At 42.6% G+C, this 22,482-nt stretch overlaps 1 protein-coding gene across 1 annotated transcript; it reads right to left on the bottom strand.

Moving 5' to 3' along the window:
* Positions 1–713: 713 nt before the first annotated feature.
* On the bottom strand, positions 714–22,199 carry LOC119647328 (NEDD4-binding protein 1-like). Its single transcript, XM_038048266.1, has 7 exons — positions 22,004–22,199; positions 21,800–21,946; positions 9,287–9,361; positions 8,287–9,183; positions 7,979–8,229; positions 7,666–7,887; positions 714–1,601 (listed from the first exon to the last, which is right to left on the bottom strand). Exons 2-7 carry the CDS (start codon positions 21,938–21,940, stop codon positions 1,394–1,396), a joined length of 1,794 nt encoding a protein of 597 aa, XP_037904194.1. The 5' UTR covers positions 21,941–21,946; positions 22,004–22,199; the 3' UTR covers positions 714–1,393.
* Between the last annotated feature and the right edge of the window lie 283 nt (positions 22,200–22,482).

Genomic DNA, 22,482 nt, shown 5'->3' with positions numbered 1-22,482 from the left:
CGCGAGCACCTCGCCCGCCTGCCGACGAAGGTCTTCGTTTGATATGATCTCAGACCAAAGTACATTGATGACACGACGCAGTCATGGGTTGATGGAAGGTTTTGGCTTTCGAGTAAAAACAGCGACCACTTTTTATATGAAATAAATTGTCGCGGAACAGTCTCAACTTGATGTTGGAGTTGAGGTACCAGTATTTCAAATTTTCAAAAAAAAACAACAAAGGTCGTTTTCCCGTTTTTGATAGGTCAAGCTACATCAAGATCAGTGTCACCATCGGCGAAAATAACGCTTTCTAGATATGTGAAGAGTGGGATGACCCATTAGGTTGAGAACTAAGGTTTTCTTGGTGTTTATCTTCGATTCGACTCTGTTTGCCTCCTGTTCAAATTCCAGAGCCATCTGGCCAAGGTACACTACTTAGCGAAAGAGCCACAAGATATTATTTACGTGGTCGAAGTATTTAAGGAAGGTTGACATCCATACCATAAGCTGTATTCAGGGGGAACTTTGAAGGTTAGAGCGCTTAAGAAGTAGCGGCAGGAAGGGGGCAATTCTCGCCGATGTAATCTTTTTGTATAGTTACGTGGCGCATATCGGGTGAGGAGAGGTCCCACATTGTGGCTATCGATGATTTCCACCTTTATAAAAAAACAGTAAACCGATTTTAAGAAGGTTTTAATTTACACAAAACTTTAATAAAAACAAACCACTTGCCAACATTTAGAAGTCTTTTATTACAAAAATGTTTCATTATCTTCACAAGAATATTCCGTAAAATATATTATATTAATTTCTCTTCTTACTTTCTGAATTCAGTCTTAGTAAAGGATACCATCGATAGCAGAAATCATTTTTCTATTTCTTTGGAGTTTCTTCGAACGCCACTATAAAATATTAGAATCCAAAGTACTGAAATAAAACTTATAGGAGATGACAAACACATTCAACACTATTTTCTTTTTTTGATTTTCATGAAAAATATGGCATAAAGCATTGACATGCAATTTTCGTGTTTACCAAATTTAAAGATTTATTCTTTTTAGAGCATAAGATTGTGAGACATTAATCCAAATAAATTGAAATCAATAGGCACCACTGAATACGTTCGCTTATGATATAGGACTACCATTTCCGACGAGAAAATAGAAGGAAACTACTTCTTACAGGATAAAAAAGCATCCGGTTGGTAAGTCAGCATTAATAAGCATTTTTTTCAGATCGATATAATATATATTCCCTTAAACGCGAACTACAAATACACATTACAGAGCGTTTGAAAAAAACATATCAAAATATTATTAAACGTAAACCGAAGAGACTTAAAAAATGAATTCCAGGTGAAATGTATGTACATCTTATATGAACTTAAAATAACTCCGGTAACAAAAAACGTTTATACTCGATTCAAAATTACGCTTAAACTAGGACCAGCTCGACCATACGGATCTTTCGGTAACATGAACATATCCTTACACCATGTGTAGCCAATTACTCGTGATTCAATCACTTTTTTAAATGCTGGATTCTCGTCAATAAGATCGCGATAGTTGTCATTGGAAACTACGGCTGCATCGAATTCGATGGCTAACTGAAGAATAAAACTGTAATAGGAATAGGAAACAAAGATAAACAATTAAAACTATTTATTTAGCAAGGTATCCCGAACCATATACGTTGAGAAAAATTATCCGGCGTTTAGAATAACTCGCTTTTATTTACGAAAATAAGTAGATGAGAATGAGTGTCGAAAATAGTGCTTTTGACTTATTTTATAATAAAAAAAGGCAAATTTTATTTTTTAAATGCCGAATAGTCCAACAGACAAAAACTCACTGAGGAAGAGGCCAAATGGTCCTCGAAATACCGGTATATGAGCAATAAAACATTCACTATACGGCATTTAAAGCATAAAATTTGTCTTTTTTTTCATTATAGTATTCATTGTTTATTAGATTATGCTCTTCCCACTTTGAGGAAATGAGAAAGGAAGCCCGACACAGCAATCATTCCACGGTCCCAAAGTTTCGAAGATCAAATATTTCCAACACCCGCTGTAAACAGGGCAAAAATGTTTTGCGTTGCAATCGATGGGGTTGTGTTTGAAGGCCGCGATTCTCGATCAGACCGCAGCAGGGTTCGGATGTACAAAATACTAGTGAAATCTTCTCTTGTTTGAATCTTGTGTTTTATTCATCACCTCAATTCCCGGGTGGAGTCTATGGTAGTGCGTAGTAACGGTCATTTGAATTATTTGACTGAATCCTGAATGCATAAGGAAATTTGTTCCTCAGGGGTTCCGAGGGGAAGCAACGTGCACCCTGATAAGTTTTTAATAGCTGGGAACAAACCAGGAATGTCTAGTGCAGACGTGGACGTGTCGGATCCTGCGCTTGGCGACGACGAAAATTTCAATTTAGTAGTAAGGAAAGAGATCGCTGCAAAATGCGCATATTGCCTCCGGCTGCTCGTTCTCAAAACAAATTACACAAAACGTGTTCCCCCATGATAACCCTGGCTCAAATGAAAGACCGCCCTGCATACCAAAAAGGTGAAGCTCTTAATGTCAACATAACCAACCTCGTTGAAAATATGACCGAGGCAACCACAGCTTCCTTTCCTGTGGAAAACTCGGCTAAAACAATTTCCACCCCCATCAGCAGAGGCACGCCTTCAAAGGCCCCGGAAATGAATTTGTACGATAAAAACACCAAATACAGATAGTATTCGGTTTTAGTGGACCGAATCCAGATAAATCAGAATAAAAGGGAGCGGATGAATCCGTTAAACCTATACACACACGCAGAAGCCCTCAACTACAGCAAAGATATTGTCAACATCAAACGTGAGAGTTTCGTTTTCGATATTTTTCAAGACGGCCCCAGCTGCTAACCGCTTCATAATGGATCCACGGGTCAAAGTACGCGGCCTTAAGCCTCCATACCGTTTGGTGCATCGTGCTGCTATGGCATCATTAAGGATGTATCACTCAATTGGACGGAAGGATCATTCAAGCCTCAGAGTCCAACGTAAAAGTAATCAAAGCCCAGAGGATGACCAAAACTGACAGTAAAAATAAGGAGGTCAAAATAGCCACGGGCATGAAAAATTAACCTTCCTGGGAGAATCGCTGCCGGTGTCAGTTACAATTGGGAAAACATATTTCAAAGTAGATCCCTGCAAAGCATAGTTAGATTTTACAACTTAAAGAACAACGACATAGTGTCTCTGCAAGAAACCTATGACATTCACTTTACTCCGGTTTCCAAAGTTATAACAAAGATTGAGAGATGATGGATATGGCGGAGTGGCGCTGTTCTTTCGCAACGGAGTAACCTTTAGAAAACTCAAGTTTGACACTGAACATGAAATACTGATTGCAGAAACACTAAATCTTAAACCCAACATCATTGTAACGTCGATTTACAAGAATTTCCTCAGAACCAATCAGACAACTAAACGATGGAAAGAAGAAATTAGGAGGGCAAACAGAAACTTCTGGAATATCTCCCTAACCCCTTAGTGTATGACCTACCAACTGCCACTTTTACATTCTGATCAACACAGCTGAGATATCTGACCCGTGCACCAACGAAGCTTTTCGTTCGACTCGGACCCTGTTCACGCTATTGAAAACCTTTCTGAAATTGATGAAGAGCATTTTTGTTTAGGAATTGCGGGATCCTAATGTTTAACACCTGCGAACTGCTTTGGTCATTGCTCCAAGGGCAAACAGACAGCTACCCTGGTACGAAACCGTGAGAAATCTTCGCCTCTCGATTTTCGATAGAACGCAAAGTGAAGCGGAGATGTTAACTTCCCACACTGTTCCAAAAGGATCCGATGGGTGTTGAAGGAAAGTAGTCTTCTCTCTGCCAATCAAGCTTTCGAGATCTACCCGACGGCAGCGAACACGCACCCTCCCAATTATCTCACTCAAGACTAGTACCTTTTTCGGTATCCTAACGATAGTATACTCTCCGCGAAAGACTTCGCATTCCCAGGATTTATAGATAAGTTGAACTATCTGCTGCTGGAAAAACTAAAGGAGCTGCGATGTATAACTCGGAGAGACCGTCGCTCGACGGCTCTACTTCGTTTGAGTGTATTGATGGCCGGGATGATTTCCATTCGATTTGCAGGAGCACTCCGTATCCATAATGTTACGATGACTAACCCATTTTTGTTAATAAGAGGCAGAACTTTACCGAATGTGATACGGAAATGGGAAAGTACTCTTTCCACCTTTTCAGTTGTTCATCATCTTGAATGAAGAGTCAAACTTTGACGACCCTGACCGGCCCATCGAAAGATTTGCTACCACCTGTAAATTCATTAATGCAATATACGGTTCTGAATTCGTTGTCAACTTTCGCTTCCTTGACCAGGGCAATACTAAATTTTCTCTTCACATAGCGCACATTACGCTGACATTCTTGGGATTTCTCACGGTAGTTCGTCACCATCGCCGCCACTCGTAGCAATTCATAGAGTCATCAATCGAAATGCAAGTGTATCGATCCGCTTCCATGATTTTGAAGTCAGTCAGATCTGGTGACGTCTCTTCCAGACCTAGCGCTCAAGAAAAGAACATTTTTAATTGTGGCTCAATGCACACTCATAGGGCATCTACCACCTGATCAGCAAGAAAGCCCTCCCAGTGTCAAACGACAGCTGAATTAATAAGAACCGTGGCTGAACTTGGGGAGTCAAAACTGTCTGCGAGAAGCGGCAGACGCAATACGCAAGCGACCATCAGATTATGATCCCTTTTGAGGCCGATGCTTAGCGCCTATTCACATATTCAGAAGGCAGCTCCCAAACCTACTACTGATCACAATGCGGTAAATTGATTGTCCGTACATTGCTGGGCAGTTGAAATTGACCTTATGGCAGGTTTTTTGCTCGAGCAATATGCTACCAGTATCGAGAAGATGGAAAGTGCAGAAATCCGGAATCCTCTAACCATTATCGTTACGATCACCAAGACCATGCTTCCCCACCATATGTCACAGCAAGAAGTTATCAAAGCCCACATTCACATCGCTCATCAAGATCACAATGTCTCCTTTAGGAAGCCTCTTCTAGACTGTCTTTGATTCTAATAAAAAGCCTGTTTCTCCTCTGTAATGGTTGTTGGTGCGTAGCAATGTACTATTTAAATGTTTCTCATTCTGAACCGGAATCTCAGCAAGTAGGCTGCCTGACTTCCTTAATTCGAGAATGCCCAGCTTGTGAAACTGGAACTCCCGTTGAGGTAAAACTAACCGAGCATTCGATATCGTTGTCGAGAAACGTACGCACACTTCAAACATCAACTTGTGCCTTATTACGATACCCAAAGGTTGTAACCAATAAGTTGTAGAATCGACAGCTCAGCGACGGGAGCGGGATTTAATTCACCTTTTTCGGGGTCGATTTGACCAAATAATGTGTAATATTTCCTCTTTCCAAAATTTTTCCTTAACCCTTTTGTTTTCCCCATTTATATTTGAGTGCAGAACTATCGCATTTGTACGTAGCCCGTTACTACTCACTTTAGCGTGAAATTTAAATGGTAAAGTAAACTTTGAGCTACTGTAACTTTGTTAGCAATAGTATGATTTTGATCAAACTTGGGAATAACAGGCTTCATACCAGAATCTATATTACTACAAATTATTTTATAACTCTAAGATAAACATAAGGGGGGTTTTTACTCAATTTCCCCAAAAATATAGTAATATACTATTATTAACTTAATTTGAGCAGATATCAATATGGAGAGTATTTTGAGGACTGGACATCGTGTAGAGACAGTTTCATGTTTTTTTCAGATTATTCGGTAGGATAGTTTCTGGGAAATCATCACCTTCGACCCCTCCCACTCCCCGCCTTTCCAACAAATGTCAAAAATAAGGCAGGAATCGAAAAGTATTGATCGAGACCTTTCATTCGATACCCAACATGACTATATTCGATGAAAAAAAAATTTACACCCCCTTTTGCATGTATGTTATGAGGACCCTCCGTTAATCTCAACGGAGAAAGATGTCACTCGCAGTCTCGGTGTTCACAGTTTCCATCTTCGCACCAAATTTCGTGTCAATCGGTATAGCCGTTTCTGAGAAAAGTGCGTGTGACAGACAGACAGATAGACGTTTTGTTTTGTAAACAAAACCTTAAAAATGAAAAGTAAAAACATACCGTCTCGACCGCGCGCGTGGAGCCGTACAATAAATCTGGACACCCGCGAGTGCGTTTTGCGGCCCTTGAGGTTCCCACACTCATAAAAATGAAGGATGTCCCTTTCATATGGATCATAAAGAAATCTACAATTATTCCCCACGAGAAGAGGTTTATACTTCTAAATTGACTCGATCATTACATGCCAGAACTGAAACAAGATACTTCCAGCAGTAATTTCCACCAAATTCCCACCTTAGTCAAAACCTTCAATTGATTACGGAAAGACCGCAACTTGTACTCCACTGGCAGAGGGCAATCATTGAATTCTCGTGGCGCTCCACTAAGTTTCTCACAAGGAAACCTTGGGTCCCTGAGAGTTCGATTATCTTGTCCCTCCGCTTCTTTAGCTGTCTTCGCCAATCGGTAAGCACGTCCTCCAATTCCACTAACACTTGTTGTAATGGAATTCGGCCTAACTTTCACGTTTAGAACGATTTAGTTCCATTGTCTTCTCCTGCTGTTCGGCGATACCAACAGGGACGCGTTCCTGCCGAACACTAAATCACCTTTGAAACAACAACCGTCTCACGATGATTTCACAGTAGTGCATATCCCAAAAATTTCTAGAATGTTTGTCTCGGTCTGTTAGGCAAAATGCATTTCAGATGGGTAAATGTTTTAAGCGAAAAATAAGAGTTTGAGGATCCGATTTATGAAACGCGTAAATACAAAAGGGAATTTTGGGGCTGCCGGGATGCTAGCTTTGTGAAGTTTATGATAAAAAAATTTAAAGTAAAATAATCATTTAGTCTTGCAATTTAAGCGATGTTAATTTTTTGGGACGTAAAATCGGGACGGGGGTGCGGAAAAAAAGTGGGATAATGAAAGGTAAATGGAAAATGAACTGTTATCGGAATCAAAAGAAATATTGCATGTCATTCAATGACTTCCACTAGTTCAACACCAAACACGAGAGCATAGAATAAATATCATTAAGGACTTAATTGTGAGTGATGCAGATCATATCAAACTGCATTCGTTATTAAAAGAGCCACATGATGAGGATTAGCGGTCATAGATTTCGAATAAAAATGATAAATGCTAGGTCAAAATAAACAACAACCTCTATCTCATTCAATTTAGAATACCAACGCTGTTACCCTGATTTGACTTTGGCACTTATTCCCAGTGGAGTCGACTGGTATTCGACATACAACCTACGGTAGAAATCCATGTACCACTAGCGTCATTTGAAAATTGCAATTTTAAATCGAAAGCTTATCACTGTAACTTTCAGTCACCGAAATGTAACTGAATTTATAACGCGCTGGATAAGTTTATGGTCGATGTTTGTCTATGCAGTTGACCGTCTGCTACGCAAATGAGTGAAGTAGATTAATTCCATTAATTTTTACTTAATTTGTTTATTCAAAAAGCCGGATAATTAGTATTGATGGAGGTTGTCCTCTCGCACAACCGAAATACAAGTAATATTCTTACCGATCATCATATGATGTGCAGCTCTTTCCCGGAAGATTTTTGCATGGTGTAAGGACAACCTTACCCTGTTTTTGAAGTCTTTCCAATGTTTGTGGGTCTGTCGAGCTTGATTTCTTCAGTCGAAACTGCGGCAAAACCGCCTTTACTTCATGACCCATTTTTTCGAAATATTTTATCACAATTTCTAGGCCTTTCACTGAAAACTGTCTATTCAATGAATGACTTAAAGGAACAAAAACCGATATTTAATAAGTTATCAATGTTTTCCAGTCAAACCAAAGTGAAAAATAAACATGAGTAAATACATACGTACCTGCAAGCGACATTAGAGCCATCTATTATGACCATTCGTTTACCTGGCTTTGGAGTCTCTTTATTTGGATTGAACGTGTTCGAATTGTAGATTTCATTGCGTTTACGCTCAGAAGCCGTGAACAAATCAGAACTCGGCTTAGTCCCATTCTTTACAGGGGTGACAGGGCTAGTTTCACCCTTACTAATGTTAGGAGCGGGTGGCACTGGGCGTTTTTTCCTAAGCTTTGTTATTTTTACCCCATCTCGCGCCTGGAACCATAAAATTCAGAATTTCATGCCAACTGCATCTAATTAACTACTACTAACCCTGACAACTTGCTTTCTTGAAGGATCGTCACTTGTATCCAAAGTTAAATATTCCTTATTATTATTATTATTTGTAACACTCGGCGAGGCAACGGTTTCACTAACGAATATTACAGAATCATCTCTTCGTTTGCGTTTCTTCTTCGGTTCTGCGACAGTCGGCGTATGCGGAATGAAAATGACATCTTTCGGTATGGGTGAATTTTCCAAAAGGGCACCTGGGACAAGTGGAGTTGAGATATAAAGAGGAATATCACTTTCTTTGAGTGTAGGATTAGCTTTGGTGTCCTCGAAGAATAGATTCGAGTTGTTCTCCCCTTTGTTGTTATCATCTTTTGAAGAATCGTTTTCCAAAGTTGCAACTTTGGGGATATTACTTTTAACATCGGAGACAATTTCCATATCAACGACGGTGTCATCACTCTCTGAACTAGAAATTGAAATGTTCTCAACTAATGCAGTGTCATCAGTGAGTTCACAGATATCAACAGTATCAGCTTGATTGTTTCTTGAGATTGTGTTTTTGATGGGACCCGTTGTTAGCGAGCACTTTCGCAAAGACTCTCTAGTTTCCGAAATTTGTTTTTCGTTAGGATCTACATTTTCTGTATGAGATAATCTGCTACTATTTGCATAATCATCGTCGTCAATTACGATAACCTCTGGCGTATCTTCAATCAAAATGCAATCGCTATCTATTCGCTTAAGTAAGATGGAGCGCCTCTTGTTGAATGCTTTCGATTTCATTTCTGACTTCGCTTTCATCCAAGCGGCATTCAGTGCTTCTGTATCTCTTAGAAATAGATTATCTCTTATAACTTTGTCTTTTCTACGCGCTTTCGCAGATCTTTGCTGTCTTCGCTTCAAAATCGATATCAGTTGTTTCTGTCGAGGAGTCTGTATAGTGAGTAAATGGTTGTTTTTGAGATGAACGTTATTGATTCAAACTTCAGATGAACATTTTCAGAAACTAAATAAGTGACGAGATTTCAATACGAACCTTCTTCCTTTTCTTTTTTGCTACCTTTTGTTGGATATTTTTTGCTTTTGCTCGGGAAGTTGAAGGACCGCCAATCTATCACGAAAATAACTTTTCATTGATTTTCTTCGAAAAATAAAACAATCGAACGTGGATCACTCAATCCTTCTTGAATTTCTTCTAACGCCGAAAATAATATAAAATTCAGGCCGCATATTCTTTGAACCAACCACGTTCGCGTTTTTATTTTAGAAAAAATAATTCTTTATAAAATTAGATCCAAGGGTTAATTCAAATCTCAATATTATATTCTTACCTGCCTTTATGCGACTCTGAGAGTTCATGCAAAAAAAAAACTAGAAACAAAAACCTTCATAACAAATTTTATTCGTCTTCATCAATTTAACAACAATTGGCAAATCCAGGAATGGAATGGAGTTAAAAACAAAAAGTATTACTAAAACCGGAATGCCAGAACAGATCAGATCTTTGTACACCACTTGACAAGTTCTGAGGAGCTTTTTACAGGACATACATTTAAAATTAAACTATTAAACAATCATCGTATACCAGCCCCGCGGGACTTGCAGCAAATTCTTCGCGATTTCCGGAGACCAAGTAGAACGAGTGGCAAGAATTGCGACCGCCGTTTGCTCCCTGTGTCACCTTGGCAGCAACCGATTGGATTGCGAGTGGTACGCGGTTGTCCGGTGGCGAGGAGTTTGCCTAACAACGAGAAAAGGGAGGACTAAAACTGCTTTTACTGTTCTGTGATTATAACTGCCGACACACCGAAGCGTGGAATCCATTTCGAAATGTCCTTCGGAGGTAACACCTGACATCCCCATGCGAACCTATTGACGATTGTAAGGCAATACCTTAAGCTGTGCGAATCCCCTCAAAGGGCCGATTATGTCAAGATGAATTGTGTGAAAGCGTTTGGTGAACCGAGGGAATACGTTTTGCAGTTTTGCACTTCTGATATGCGATGCATATCTTGGCTATAAAATTGATGTCCTCGTTCATTCGTTTAGATAACTAACCGGTTTGCTACCCGGATGGATGCGCTAGATCATGAACCGCGTGAAATTTTTCCTTGCGAAATTCCGCCGGTAATACGGGCTTGGTCCCTTGTTTGAAGTTTCGCAGTATATGCTGGACGTTGAGCTGATAATAGGAAACTCTCTAAATGTGTATTTAGAGTTGGTCCTGAGGCTCTGAAAAACTCCGTCGTCCTTCTTCGATTGCCAGAAAATCGACAGTAGTGGGGATTTTCACCTCCGCAACACATGACAAAGCATCGAAAATTACGTTATCTTTTCCAGACTCGTGCTGAATGTCGGAAGTATACGGGATGATAACACTCTGCTGTCGAAATTGACGAAGGGACATTTTGTCGGGCTTCTGTGTCAAAGTAACGGTGAGTAACTTATGTTTCGTGGACACGGGAATGCCAGAAGTATTTTATTGCTACTTAGATACGGAACTAATAACTCAGGAGCGTAGGTGCTATAATTCCGTCGAGTGCGCGTGAGCTGCTAGGAAAAGAAGTGCGCCCTTTGTTAAAGGGCATCACCTACGATAATATGTGAGATATCGACTCATAGCCTTAGGAGTGCATCTTGCTCGGATGTGTAGCTTCCACCAGCTATTGCTTGGTGGTTTCAAATGCCTAGAAAGCATGCAATCAACCCGGAATTATTAGACTTCGGGCCAAACAGGTAAGCATTAAAGATCGATTAATTGTGGGCAGCAAGAAACCACGGTAGAAGTTTAACATCCCCAAAAACCTTCTCAGCTCCTTAACTGTTTCGAAAGCAGGAAGCTCAAAATCGCTTGCACTTTGACTGGGTCCGGTTGCATGCTTTCACGTGTTATTAGGTGGCCAAGGAATCTCACCTGTGATTGTACGAATTTGCATTTCTTAACTTTGAAAAATGCATTCGAGATACTCAAAATGTTCAGACTCAGAGGAGGTTGCGACCAGAACATCATCGAAATAAACGAAATAAAAGTGGAGCTTTGCGTATTTTGATATCCGCTATAATGAACCGCCAAGAAAACAGTCGTCGAAGTGCTAAACTCATGTAGCCACACATGCAGATCGACGTTAATTTATGATTTCGATATGTGGGACGATATGTGAGATTCCAGTGCCTATATTGACTAAGTGGTGGCGTTGGCTCAAATTGTCAGGCGACGTGGTGCTGCATTTCGAGTAGCCGTCGCCAGAGTTCCCGGCAAGTCTGGTTTTTTGTAGAGAAATTTCAGCGGACGGTACATGTTGTGGCCTTTTCGGACCTGTGCTGGTATCAGTATACCTCGATACTTGTCGCGAGTCCTGACGACCTACTACCCGATCGCCCTTTCCGGGAAGCAGATCTGGACCGTAATCTAATCCTACTTCCCGAACGCAAAGCACCAACTGTCTCCGACAATTAAAAAACGGTAGCTGATAGCACTGCCACATTTGCCGCACGCAATACCTCGTCAACCACAGATTGCGCGTGGACCTCGTAAATATTGTCGGTGGAGGGGACTAACATGTCTAGAGACTTCACAATGCTCCACCCAAGTGTTCATTTGACCCAGCAGTTGGTTCAGCTTGGACGACTCTTTTCAGAGTGTTCACAATTAGACGCGTTCATTACACAAATTGCATGTCCACCACAATGTAAATTATTAAGGTGTGATCCTGAATCCCATGTTAAATTGAAAGCTAAACATAACATTGAGGACAAGAAGGCATTCCCAACGGACTAGTCGAGTTTCAAGAGAAAACTCACCGATAGTGAGCATGAAGGGTAGGATCTGCTTGCAGTATTTGATAGACCCTAACTCGATGGCAAACGCCCACCCCCTGCGCTAAGTCAAGAAACATCTGGTCCTCCTATAACAAAATCCGATCGGGAGAGCTTTTGGGTACTGGTCTATAGAGGACCACGCTGCCAGACTTGACATACCCTACAATCTGTATTTTCGAAGTTACAAGGAAGGAGAAACCACCCTCACGCGCCTTCTTTCCAAACGCCTAGCTCTAACTAGGGCCGAGCTGCAAACATATTTAGACAATTTTTAGTACCTCAAAGAAATCTCTGGTTAGTAAACACTCAACAAGATTTGCGCCGGCATTTTTTCCAAACTAGTCACGGTCTTAGAAGTTAATGGCACCACAGGGCTAATTGGTCTCCTTGGAGTGGCCACTGATACCTGCCTACCTACACCGTTTCTGGGTCAGACAGGCATGCCTGCTTCAGAGAAATGTTTATGAAAAATTTCTGTGCGTCTCAGACATCTATCTGTCTCAGACAATAATTATTTGAGTTAGACAAATGGAGCTCACTTAGACACATATATTCGTGTACATCTCAGTTTACCATCTCGACCTGCTGCGAACACGTTCGTAGATATGTATACGCGTACAAATTGAAAACAGCCGACTCCACTTTCAATTTCAGATTATCTATGTGCATACTGTGATGAATTGGTCTCAAATTGTACGCGTATGCTATGAGCGAGTTTGCAGTAAGCTGTAATAGGGAATTAACATTCGCATAAACTTATGTGTGAGCTGCATTATACCCAATTCAGAAACATACATATTTATGCGAATTTCATGTACAATTCAGATAGAAGCATTTGTCTGATTCAGACCCAGAAAACTATCAGTTATCTGAGGTAACAAACATACATGTATATATCTTGCAAATACACCAAGCAATATTCTGTCGTGTCGTGTAATTCCCAATGTATGTTAGCCAAATCTTTCGTGTCTCGTCGATCCATGTGGGCGTACTCCTTTCTTCATTATCGTGATCTACACAGAACATCTTTACCTGTCTACTCTTTCCTCATGCGGTATGCAGAGCCGAAATCATTCCTGTTTGCGTGGGTCGAGTGATTAGCGAAGAATTTATAATGGCTTTACTCTACCTGATGCGTTTTGGTGCGACATTTGAAGGGGTATTTGCATGCTCCTTGTCGTTCCAAAAATAAAAACTAAAATAATCTTGGAACGCATTAAAAACATCTCGAAAGCTTCATCGACATAAACCAAGCTGATTCGCTCCTCGTGCATTGGCTTCAGATCTCCGCTTCATCAGTTTCGCGAAAACTCACGACAGCATCACAGGGAGTGTATCTGGAGTGCTCCGCGGAGGAGGGGCATTTCAGAAAAACTAATAGCGACATATGATGACACAAATTATAACGTGCTTCATCGAGGAATTCAAAGTCCAAATCCGCCAAGGTTCCATCTTGTCACCCATATTATTTCTTCTTGTTATCAGTGACATTTTTTGTGTTGCCTTGCCCGGAGGCCACCTAGAGTTTAAATGGGCAATGGCATCATTCTTCAAACACCTCGATTTCGAAGATGATATCTATTTACTCTCTCACACAGTCATGGACCTTGCGTAAATGGCTTTAGATGTGAAAAGAGAAGTAAGTATAGTCAGACTGCTGAGATAAACACTAATAAAACCAAAGTGCTCAGTCTAACGGATAACCGCACTCTTTCTATATGCATTATTGGGCAAAACATCGTTGTCGTTGGTCAATTTGTATATCTAGGAAGCGGCCCACGATGGCGCCGAAATTGATGTAGCTCAATGCCTTCCCTGCTTTTCCTATAATCTGCAAATGCAATTATCTCAACACCAACTATCCACTATCGCCGCAGGAAGACGTTGCGCAGAACAGTGGAGGAGGAACGTAAACGTCTCTGGAAGTCCTGGGGGAAGCTGAAGCGTATTACAGTAAACTGTGAGCGATGGCACGTAGGCGGGGTAGATGGCAACCATATACATATATACCTGAGGCCGAATGAGGAGTCGAAGTCATTCCTACATATAATAGCCTTCCACTAATTATAAAATTCCGCCACTTGTGGGTGAAATGACCACTGCGACCAATGCGGGCTTACATCTCTTACCAAAAATTGGAATCCTATTGGCCATCAATTCTGTTAAAAAGTAGAAAAGCCCCATCTTTGACCTCATTTCAGGTTTATATATAATAATAATAATAATCGTTGGCGCAATAATCCATATTGGATCAGGACCTTGAAGTGTGTTAGAGCACTTCATTCAAGACGGCAACGCTGCACTACAAGATTACAGTACCCTGTAGGAAGCAATGCGGTCAGCATTGCGCTAGCCCGAGATTATTACCCTGATTTGACTCAGGTACTCATTCACAGCTGAGTCGACTAGTATCCGACGTCAAATCACGATACAAATCCCACCGTCAACAGTGAGATTTGCACCGCCACCTTCCGTATGACAGCCTTATGCTTTAACCACTCAGCTATCCGGACACAAAGGTTATATATGATTGCCATAAACAACTTTGCGGTACATAGAAAGTCAGCGACGAATACGTGCTCCCCGAAATACGTTTCGAGACTGTTCCTCGACTGTTCTCCACCATGTAGTCCTAGGATGTCATCAGCGCAGTCGAATTGTTTAAGGAAAGACAGCATGAAAAACGACACCGAAAAGTTTTATATTTGTCTCTTGTTCACTCCTTTGGTAAGTACGGAGCGTATACGGTATCTTACTTCTCATTGTTTTTTTTTTATTTTCTAATTTTAATGATATTAAGATTCGGTTCGGGAAAATGAAAAGCAAAGAGACAAGCACAAAGAGGGAAAAGACGTCCATGATGCTCGGAATTGAAACCTGTGGCAACGAAATCGGAAGCTGACGCTCAGCTAACTCAAAGCCATCAGACTCGTCAACTCCACTTAAATCACTCGAGGTAACAAAAACATTTCACACCGTTATATGTCGCCCTGATAATAACTATTAATTTTTCTAGATCGCACTTTTTCCAAAGAGCACTCCATATACAATACATACTAACGCTGGCTATTCCTGCTAGGATTATTTTAGTAATTATCATTGAGATAACATGAAGGACGCAGTTATCCCTCAAATCATTGCACTCAGGGCGGATCCTTTCCCTGGGATCTCAGTGATCATCCTCTAATGCAATCCTTGGGAAAGTATTCGAATTTCCAGAATTTTTGGATAAGAAAAAGTAGCAGTTCTGCGAAAACTGCAAAGAGCAATTCTACGTGGAGAGCATCAAACTTAGCCGTGCTTCTTGATTTGAGTGCTTCAATGGCAGAGGCAACCCAATTTGGATATTGCGATGAAGTGTCTCTTCCACGGGTCAAGTATCTTATTATCGTTGATGAGAAGCCAAAATCCTTTGCAGCACTCTCGAAAAACTTGCGACCACCTGCAAACTCGTTCGTGGCACGACATATGGTACCGAAATCATTTCTATTTGTAGCGGCTTCTGCTTCCCTGACAAACGTAAATGTGAACTTCCTCTTGTCACGGTGTACGCTATGCTGTATTTCTCGTATTTTGTCACGGTATCAGACCTCTAAGGCGTCACGCTCGCCTCCACTAACAGCGCAGCAATTACACACACTAACAAATTTCCGACCCTGCAAGTATTTGCATTGGGGTACAATTGAGGACAAATACTCTATTAAATATCATCATCAACGGCGCAACAACCGATATCCGGTCTACGCCTGCCTTAATAAGGAAATCCTACCATTAAATATGCATCATAATATTTTCTCGTTTGCAGGTACACAACCCCTGACAAGGGAACTTCTGTACTCAAACCATGATGTCTCCATACGATATCACCATCTTGACTGTGTTATCTATAATTTGTGATTACTTACATAAATGTTTTTTTTTTAATGTTTTGCGAATATTGATCCGACTACCGATAAGAGCGGTAGCCGTTTTACAATAATGCAATTTTTATTTTGAGATGTGTGATAGGAAGTTCACGATATGTGACCTTTTGAACTCCTTTTTCACTTCTCTTGATAACACTATAAAATTAGGTTTAGCGTTCGCTAATATTTAAATAACGGCACATACCTATAACGAGAGTTTGACAATGTAAAATGAACTCTCAATTATTTTTCTTTTTAAAAACAATAAGAAAAAATCTAAGACTTCTCCTTTGCTTTCCTTGTTTGTATTATAATTCGACCAGGTCAAAGGTATCAATATCGAACAATCTCAATACTTAATACGAATTCTTTAACAAAAAGTGCCCCAGCCGTTCGAAGCAAGTAGTAGACATCCATAGCCACAATGCATACACGCTGAATGCTAACAATATATTTCAACTCTCCTCCATTCCCTCCATTGTTTCATGCCATTCCGTTATGTGCGACCCATTAGCCGATGAGAAAATGTGAACACATCCCGAGGTCACTGAGGGTGTTGACCTCCATTGTCGCATGTCGGGAAGGTGGAGTCGGTCGCAACTTCGAAACCGACGACAGACACAGCATGCCAGAGTCGCTAGCACAGGGTCGGCAAGGAGGCGCACATTCTCTCCGTACACCATCTCCGCGGGGTTTGCCGTGAACTCCTCTCAGTGGGCTGTGCTGAGACCGAGAAAGACGAAAGGCAAGGACCGCGACCACGACGCGAGTCATTAAGGTGGCCTTTAGCGTCCGGTGCCAACGTTCCAGCACTTAGGATGGTATGCAATAGTCCTTAGCCGTTTGAAGCCAAGGAGCTTACCTAACTCTGCGAAAAGAGTATATTCGAATTACATTGCCTGGTTCGTGATGATTACGGCTGGTACACCAAAGCGCGGATTGGACTCTCGACAGAGGGCCTCGGTACATAATTGCGCCGTAATATCAGTCAGAGGTATTGCCTCAGGCCACCGCGTAAACCTGTCGATGATTGTGACGCAATACTTGTACCCATGCGAGTCTCGCAAAGAGATGATGGTCCTCAGCGACCTTCAACCCTTACGATACGGGGTGTGACATCCCCGAGGTGCCCGAGTAAGTAGTTCTGAGCCCCTAGCTGGCAGTATACCTGCGTCCTAGGTAGCAGCCTTGAGAAAGCCTCGGTGAAGGGCGAACCACGAATGACCGATGCACGTCAGAACGCACTGGGAGTCCCCGGAGCCACAGCTCTTTGTCAACGTCGATGGTATGATGTGAGCCTAGCTCTGCCAAGGTGGCAGTTGCGACGTGTATCAGGAGCCGGCTCCTTCGGGACCCTGGTCGGATATTGTGCATACGCCTCAGGGAACTGGGGTGGGGGCTGTGTCCCCGAGGGTACACCCGTTCTTAACTATTGCGGCCCACTCCCTTGTACACGAAGCGGTGCTGAGTTTTCAATGGAGAATAAACTAAAACCAACAAAAAATCGACGAAATAACAGAGAAGGAGGAAGAGCTGAGTGCGTTTGGGTGCCGCACAAAAATGCATCGTTCATCGCAGCGATCAGCGTGTAGTGACCCTGTTCCGAAAAAAAGTCCAGTGACAATCGCTAGTCCCGAGCAGGTGGATTCGGACACGAACCGAGTGCAAATGCAGTCGACCGTCCTAGCTAGAGCCGAAGAGGAAAAGCTCATCAGGAAATGCGCAGCAGTGGTGAAGCGTATGCGGTCGACAATGTTCTTCCAAAGGAACGTCAGCAAAAGTGTCAAAAACGGACTGATGGAACTGGAGGAACTCTTGGATCGCATCTCCTTCTACAGGCGACCGTGGACAGCAGCGGAAGACCACGTTCGACTTCGTGTTCTTGCCCAGGGCCGAGGGAATGGGTGACGAGACCTGGAAGACTTATCGGCAAGTGACCACCAGTACATCGCGTTCGTGTGTGGTTGCGGCTACTTGCCGACGAGCCCCAACGCGACGTTCCTCATGCCTGTGGAATGCCGCGAGGATGAACATCGGGAAATTCTTCGAAGCTCTTCGAGCAAGCAGAGCCGCGCTGGAGGATAGCGTCGCAACTGATACCATCAGTGATGAATCTGATAACGGAAGGGCCCCAGTCACAACAAGCCTTCTATGTACTGGTGGACGACAGAAATTGACGACCTACGGAGGGAGTGTCATAAGCTCCGCCGTTTGCCGCAACGTATACACGAGGAGCCATGGGTCATAAAGACACAGTGTAGCAAAAGGAGACTTCGCAGCGCGAGAAATAAAAGCAAAGCTCGCGGCTAGCAGAACCTGGTCAATGAGGACCCGTGGGGACTTAGCTATAAACTTGTCACCCGGAAAATCGAAGCGCTGCGGAAGCCGTGCATACTAAATACCGACGAAATGGGCAGCATTGTACGGGCATTATTCCCCAGACATCCTCTACGGGTTAATATTAATAACGCGGAAAGCGTCGGGGATTGTCCACAATAAGAGTGCTCGAAGAAGCGGTTCTCACTATGGAAAACAAGAAGAAGCCACGACCGGTAAAGTGCTCGAGAAGCTCACCAAGAGCAAACTCACTGAAGGGATCCGCGCTGCCGGGGAATTATCCCCAAGGCAGTTCAGGTTTAGAACAGGGAGATCCACAGTGGATACTATTATGGAGGTCGAAGATGCGGTTCATCGAGCCGAAGCACACAGCCATCGATCTCGACGGATAGTACTTCTTATAACGCTTGATGTCAGAAATGCCTTCAACTCCGTAAGATGGATGGATATGCTAGGCACATTAAAACAATTCATTTCACGTGCCAATTCATGAAACAGGCACAATCACTGTCAGCGGCAGTGATCTGCCCAGAACTGAGCGATTTAAATACCTCGGGTCAACGCTATCAGCCAATGGAGAGCTGCATTATGAAATTGCTTCACGCATGAACGCAACCTGGATGAAGTGGCGTTCCACAACTGGTGTCCTTTGTGATCGACGTATCAACGAACGTCTCAAATCTAAAATTTACCGCAATGTCGTCCGTCCAGTCGCTCTCTATGGTTCTGAGTGTTGGCCGACCATAAAAGACAATGAACGGCGTCTTGCGGTAATGGAGACGAAGATGCTACGTTGGACTAGTGGCGTCACACGTTTAGATCACATCCGAAATGAGGATATCCGCGATCGTTACGGGGTTGCACCGATCGTGGAAAAGTTGCGAAAGAGGGGTCTTCGATGGTATGGTCACGCAATTGGTGCAAACGAGAATTCACTTGGAAAGATTGGTCTGAACATCGAAGTCGATGGTAAACGACCAAAAGGCAGACCTAAGCAACGGTGGCTTGATACGCTGGATGGGGATTTGAAAGCCTCGAGATTGCACCCAGATCAGGCATTCGATAGAGCCAAATGGCGAAGCCGATCACGACGAGCCGACCGGCTGAAGAAAAAGATTTCACGTGCCAAGCTAGAGTCAGAGCTTCTTCGAGCAAATGAAACAACAGCGGGCAGGACTGCAGCTAGAGTCTCAGCCTTGAGTCGACTAATTCCGAATGTTGGGGGCTCTATCTACTAAATAACGTCTCCTTATGGGAGCAAAACAGTCGGCTCAGCTCAATGACGCGGAGGTATGAACTGATGCCGACGCTGAACACACCTTTTTTTCTTGTGAAAGGTGGGACGGCTTTCGTCAGCAGCTTTATTCAGACATAGGAGAGCACTCTCCAGACAGAATTGTCAGAGAGATGCTAAAGAGCGCTGAGAGCTGGAGTCGTGTTAAGCATTATGTTCGGGTTCCCTAAACTAACAACTCCCTTGCTCCCCTCCCCTCTCGTTGGTGAAAGGGATTCCCTGACTTGAAGGCTCCCAAAGCCGGGAGAGCGGGAGGGCTAGCCTGAAGTAATGTATCAAACGGTTCCAGGCTAGTTCTCTGATGACAGCTAACTGTAGTGGGAGTCCAACATTCTGTGCATAAACGCATTCACCTACTCCAAAAAAGAGCCGATGATGTCGAGATGCATGGTGTGAAAGCGCTTGGTTGACTTAGGGAATCTACTTCCTTTCGAAGGTGCTTGTTGATCTTGCACTTCTGGCACGCGATGCAGAGTTTACGTCCTTGTTGTGGACGGCCAGAAGTATTTTTCAGTGACTAACAGGTTCGTAGTCCTGATGCCTGGTTGCGCAAGATCGTGTATTGCTTTAAATACTGCCCTGTCAAAATCGGACGGAATAAATGGCCTGATTCCCTTATCTAAGGTTTCGCAGAGTAAATAAGAGTTTGAGCCGAAAATAAGAAACTCCTTGAACTTTTATTTGGAGTTTGCCTTAAGCTCTGAACTGTCTTTCTGTGTCTCGGCGATTATTATATAATCGACGGCGACGGGGATTGTGACCTCCGAGATTCGAGACAAAGCGTCTGCCACAACATTGTCTTTTCCAGCCACGTGTTGGACATCAAAAGTAAATGGCTGATATAACGCAAGTGCCGAAGTTGGCGAGGGGACACTTTGTCGGGCGCAAAAGTAAGGGGCTTGTGGTCCGTGAGCATGGTGAACAGTCTGCCCTCAAGGGAGAAACAGAAGTATTTTATAGCGAGGTACCCGGCGAGTAGCTCACGATAGTAGGCGCTTTAATTACTTTGAGCTGGGTTGAGTTGCTTTGAAAAGAAGCTCAACGGTGGGTACATTTGATTCACCCGTTGGTGAAGAGCGGCGCATATCGTTGTGTCTGAGGCATCGACGAACACAGCTAGGGGTGCATCTGACCGAGAAAATGTCAGTAGTATTGCGTCAACAAGCTGCTGTTTGACCGACTTAAGTGCATGGACGGCCTCTGCAGACCACGCAACCTCGCGGGAATCTTTGAGCCCAGACAAGTAAACGTTAAGTATTGCTTGGTGATGAACGGCCTTGGCCAAGAAACGACGATAGAAGTTTAACATGCCGAAGAACCTTCGCAGATCCTTCATCGCGGTTGATAGGGGAAAGCTCTTATCGCCTCAACCTTGTCTGGGTCAGGTTGGATGCTGTCAGGGGTTATTAAGTGGCCCCTGAGCGCTGCTCTTGTAGGAATCTGCATTTTTCAACGTTTGGGTCCGGTCTCAAGGAGACGTTGAAAAAATGCACTCGAGATGGTCCAAGTGCTCAGATTCGAACGAAAATGCGACCAAAACATCATCCATATGAACGAAATGAAAGTTCTGTTTGCGGAGCATTACACAAGCCGAAAGTCATCCTGGTGAACTCGAAGAGTCCGAAAGGTGGGCAGATAGCTATCTTCGGGAGGGTCAGAGATTTGGTGATACATCTTGGCTAGATCCAAGGTTGAAAAAATACGGTAGTTCGTAAGGATGAGTGGAATGGGGTATCGATCTAGAACTGTTGCCTTCGAAGAATGGCGCAGAACAATAGAAGAGTGCAAGTTTGTCAGGAAGTCCAGGAGAGAATTGAAATACATTTCAGTAAACCATCAACGATGGAGCGCATTTGGCGCGCTATACTCCACTTAGGGATAAATAATAGTCATATATACACATTGAAACATTTATGACCGGAATTGGGCAAGAACATAAACGTTGATTATGCCCAATTAGTTTAAAATCCTCCGTCCCATGCGGACGCGAAACAACACAGAGCGACAACAGGAAAATATACATATTTCTCATTAGTTTCTACGCACTGTAAAAATATATACATGAAAATACCCTTAATAAAAACTATTTCCTCGCATTGATTGTGCCATTTAATCATTAGCCGTAAAATTATGAAAAGAGAGCAAGCCATAATCCCAGGTGGAGCTAAGGTAAATGACTAGAAAGCAATACTACCTGAGTTTCGCCGTCCGATACGATCCTCAAGGCCCTCTTCAAAGCCTTTTCCGCAATTCTTATCCTTTGCCTCTTTCTCTTCATTTTTCGCTTTTGAGTCCTGCGGGTTTTAGCGGTTTGAGCGTCGTTCGTCGACCCCATTCTTGCTGTTAAGACAGAACTTGAAAAATTTGCAAATGGCTTCGCGGGCGATCTACGAATTACCCGATTTTAATAAATCCCAAAACTGCCAGTCGAGATGATTGAAATAAAGGAAAAGCTTCAAAGTATCTAAACTTTACAGATGGACTAAAATCAACGAACTATTTACTTTTATTTACTCCAATTCACCGCCAAACAACTTATTATCATCTGACTTGCCTTTGACAGTTCAGAGCAGCTGCTTCAATGTTTTGACGTGACAATTGGTAATGCGATGAAAACGTGCTGTGGTGAAATTAGGGCAATCGTTACTACCTTTCAGGGATAATTTCAGGACTAAATGTGCGTCAAAGTGAGTAGTCGGGCAGTGACGAACAAAATACTTCAATCTAAAGCAATGATTCAATGATTTCCCTAATAAATCGTTTAAAATCCATCAATTTCCCGCCACACTCTTCGAAAAACCTTCGCAAGTATTTCACCACACCTGAGATATCTACCACGGAAGTGAATAGCAATTGAAAGATATTTAGATTCGTGAT

This window comes from Hermetia illucens, chromosome 1, assembly GCF_905115235.1.
Source record: "Hermetia illucens chromosome 1, iHerIll2.2.curated.20191125, whole genome shotgun sequence".
In the NCBI taxonomy this organism is placed as follows: Eukaryota; Metazoa; Arthropoda; class Insecta; order Diptera; family Stratiomyidae; genus Hermetia; species Hermetia illucens.
The sequence above is the reverse complement of the archived record's forward strand: the minus strand, read 5'-3'. Positions and strand labels throughout refer to the sequence as shown.

Coding starts and splice junctions, on each gene's coding strand:
- LOC119647328 (XM_038048266.1), bottom strand. CDS start 21,940: ATGGGGTCGACGAACGACGCTCAAACCGCTAAAACCCGCAGGACTCAA. Junction 9,362..21,799: donor TATCGGACGGCGAAACTCAG/GTAGTATTGCTT, acceptor TTTTCGTGATAG/ATTGGCGGTCCTTCAACTTC. Junction 7,888..7,978: donor GGCTCTAATGTCGCTTGCAG/GTACGTATGTAT, acceptor TGTTCCTTTAAG/TCATTCATTGAATAGACAGT.